At 39.6% G+C, this 1,700-nt stretch overlaps 1 protein-coding gene across 1 annotated transcript; it reads right to left on the bottom strand.

The window, feature by feature from the left end:
• Positions 1-6: 6 nt before the first annotated feature.
• On the bottom strand, positions 7-1,094 carry LOC147848513 (uncharacterized; the record flags this gene model as incomplete). The annotated part of the gene is made up of 2 exons (XM_087338385.1): positions 453-1,094; positions 7-94 (listed from the first exon to the last, which is right to left on the bottom strand). Coding segments are annotated over exons 1-2 (507 nt in total), but the record flags the coding sequence as incomplete, so codon positions are not given.
• Positions 1,095-1,700: the final 606 nt, after the last annotated feature.

Here is a 1,700-nt window from a genome sequence, read left to right as displayed (position 1 = left end):
AAGCACTGATTTCGGCAACACAGCTTTGTAAACAAATCCAAATGCACCTTTTCCGATCAGCGTGGTGAAGTTCTTTGTTGCTTTCTCAAGTTCTCTGATTCATTCAGCTCCCAGATTAGACAGAAAAAAGAGACCAATATAAGAGAAAGAATGTCAACACATTGAATGAGAAGGCACGGGATGTTAAGGCATTCCATGCCTTGTCATTAGCCAATGTTGAGATATGTATTGGAGGTTTAGACGTGGGATCTCAAGATAGAGATGTCAAGACACTAAGTGCTAAGCCATTCAATGTTAAGACATTAAAGTAGATGCACGGCATTGAATGTTAAGTTATTGACATTAGATAATACAGGAACATGAATGTAATGTAAGATTGTGACATTGAATTAAGAGTATGTAAGACATTAAAGATATGATCATGAAATTGAAGTAAGAGTGCAAAGACATACTTGTAAGTGAATTGAGTAATCCTATCTTGCGATGATGAGGATGATGATGATGACAAGGATTGTTCATGATATAACTCGGGCATTGATCTTCTCCAATTAGTTAAAAAGGCCCCAAAAGTGAGTGTATAATCTCGAAATTGATGACGATGATGATGGGAACCAGGCAATGCATTAGAAAGATCTTTGCTTGTATTTTCACCTCTAACTCGAATAGGCAACGAAACCGACCTGTCCACTTCATCGCTTATTTTTTCACCATGATCTTGAATGGCCAAAGAGTTTGGTCGTTTTATTTCATCGCTCGTTTTCCTCTTCTTTGACCTCAGAAACAAGTGACAGAAAAATAATATGAAGAGTAGCACAAAGATGGAACCAATTGCTATTCCTGCGGGAATCGCGATTCTTCCATGGCGATCCATGTATGGACGGATCAAGAATTTATGTCATAGTCAGGGAAAACACTTAGAGGGGGGGGTGAGAGATGTATTATGGTTGGAGAGTGCTTCCTGCAGGTATAAACAGATCTGATGAGGAAATCCAAGATTAAGACGAGCCCTCTTTGAATGAAATAAGTCTCTCTCTGGCTGTCTAAAACAGGGCAACCGAAAGTCCTTACGCAGGTATGGTTTCCATATTTCTATGTATATATTTTAGCCCAACTAACGGAGACCAGACTATTCTATTCATTCTTTTGAATTTTATGCATTACATTATACATTCATATATATGTATCGGAGAAGAAGAACGAAGAACGAAGAACGAAGAAAGAAGAAGATATCCAACTAGGCTGACCTGGTCCATACATTTCACATCTCGAGGTCAAGTCAAAATGGTAAAATGCTTATTGTGTGTATGTGGTTCTTTCTTCATTTCTACTCCCATTCCTCTCTCTCTCTCTCTCTCTCTCTCTCTTCTTCCCCCGATCAAACAATGCGTTGCCCATATGATCGTACCAGACCTCCTTGGCAGACCAAGCATGCACGATAACACACATCCATGTGGCCTTCTTTGTTGGTCACACCTTGGAACCTGCGAACTTCTTCTTCACACACCCACATACCCGATCTTTCTTCCTCTATGTACTTGTTTTGCTCGAATTTGATCTACCATCCAGTCTCTTGCATTCTCGCATCGACACTAGTCCCAAATCCAAGTCTCACTAAGGTTTATCTAGGATTGGGTGCTTATCTTCTCAATTCAAGTCCATACATCAAGTGTGTGCAATGATATTTTAACTTGAGTGAATGG

This window comes from Azolla caroliniana, unplaced genomic scaffold, assembly GCF_043228905.1.
Source record: "Azolla caroliniana isolate FFs.n. ecotype wild unplaced genomic scaffold, voAzoCaro1.0.p SCAF_342, whole genome shotgun sequence".
Lineage (NCBI taxonomy): Eukaryota > Viridiplantae > Streptophyta > Polypodiopsida > Salviniales > Salviniaceae > Azolla > Azolla caroliniana.
Note: the sequence above shows the minus strand (reverse complement) of the source record. Positions and strands in the feature narration are given on the sequence as shown.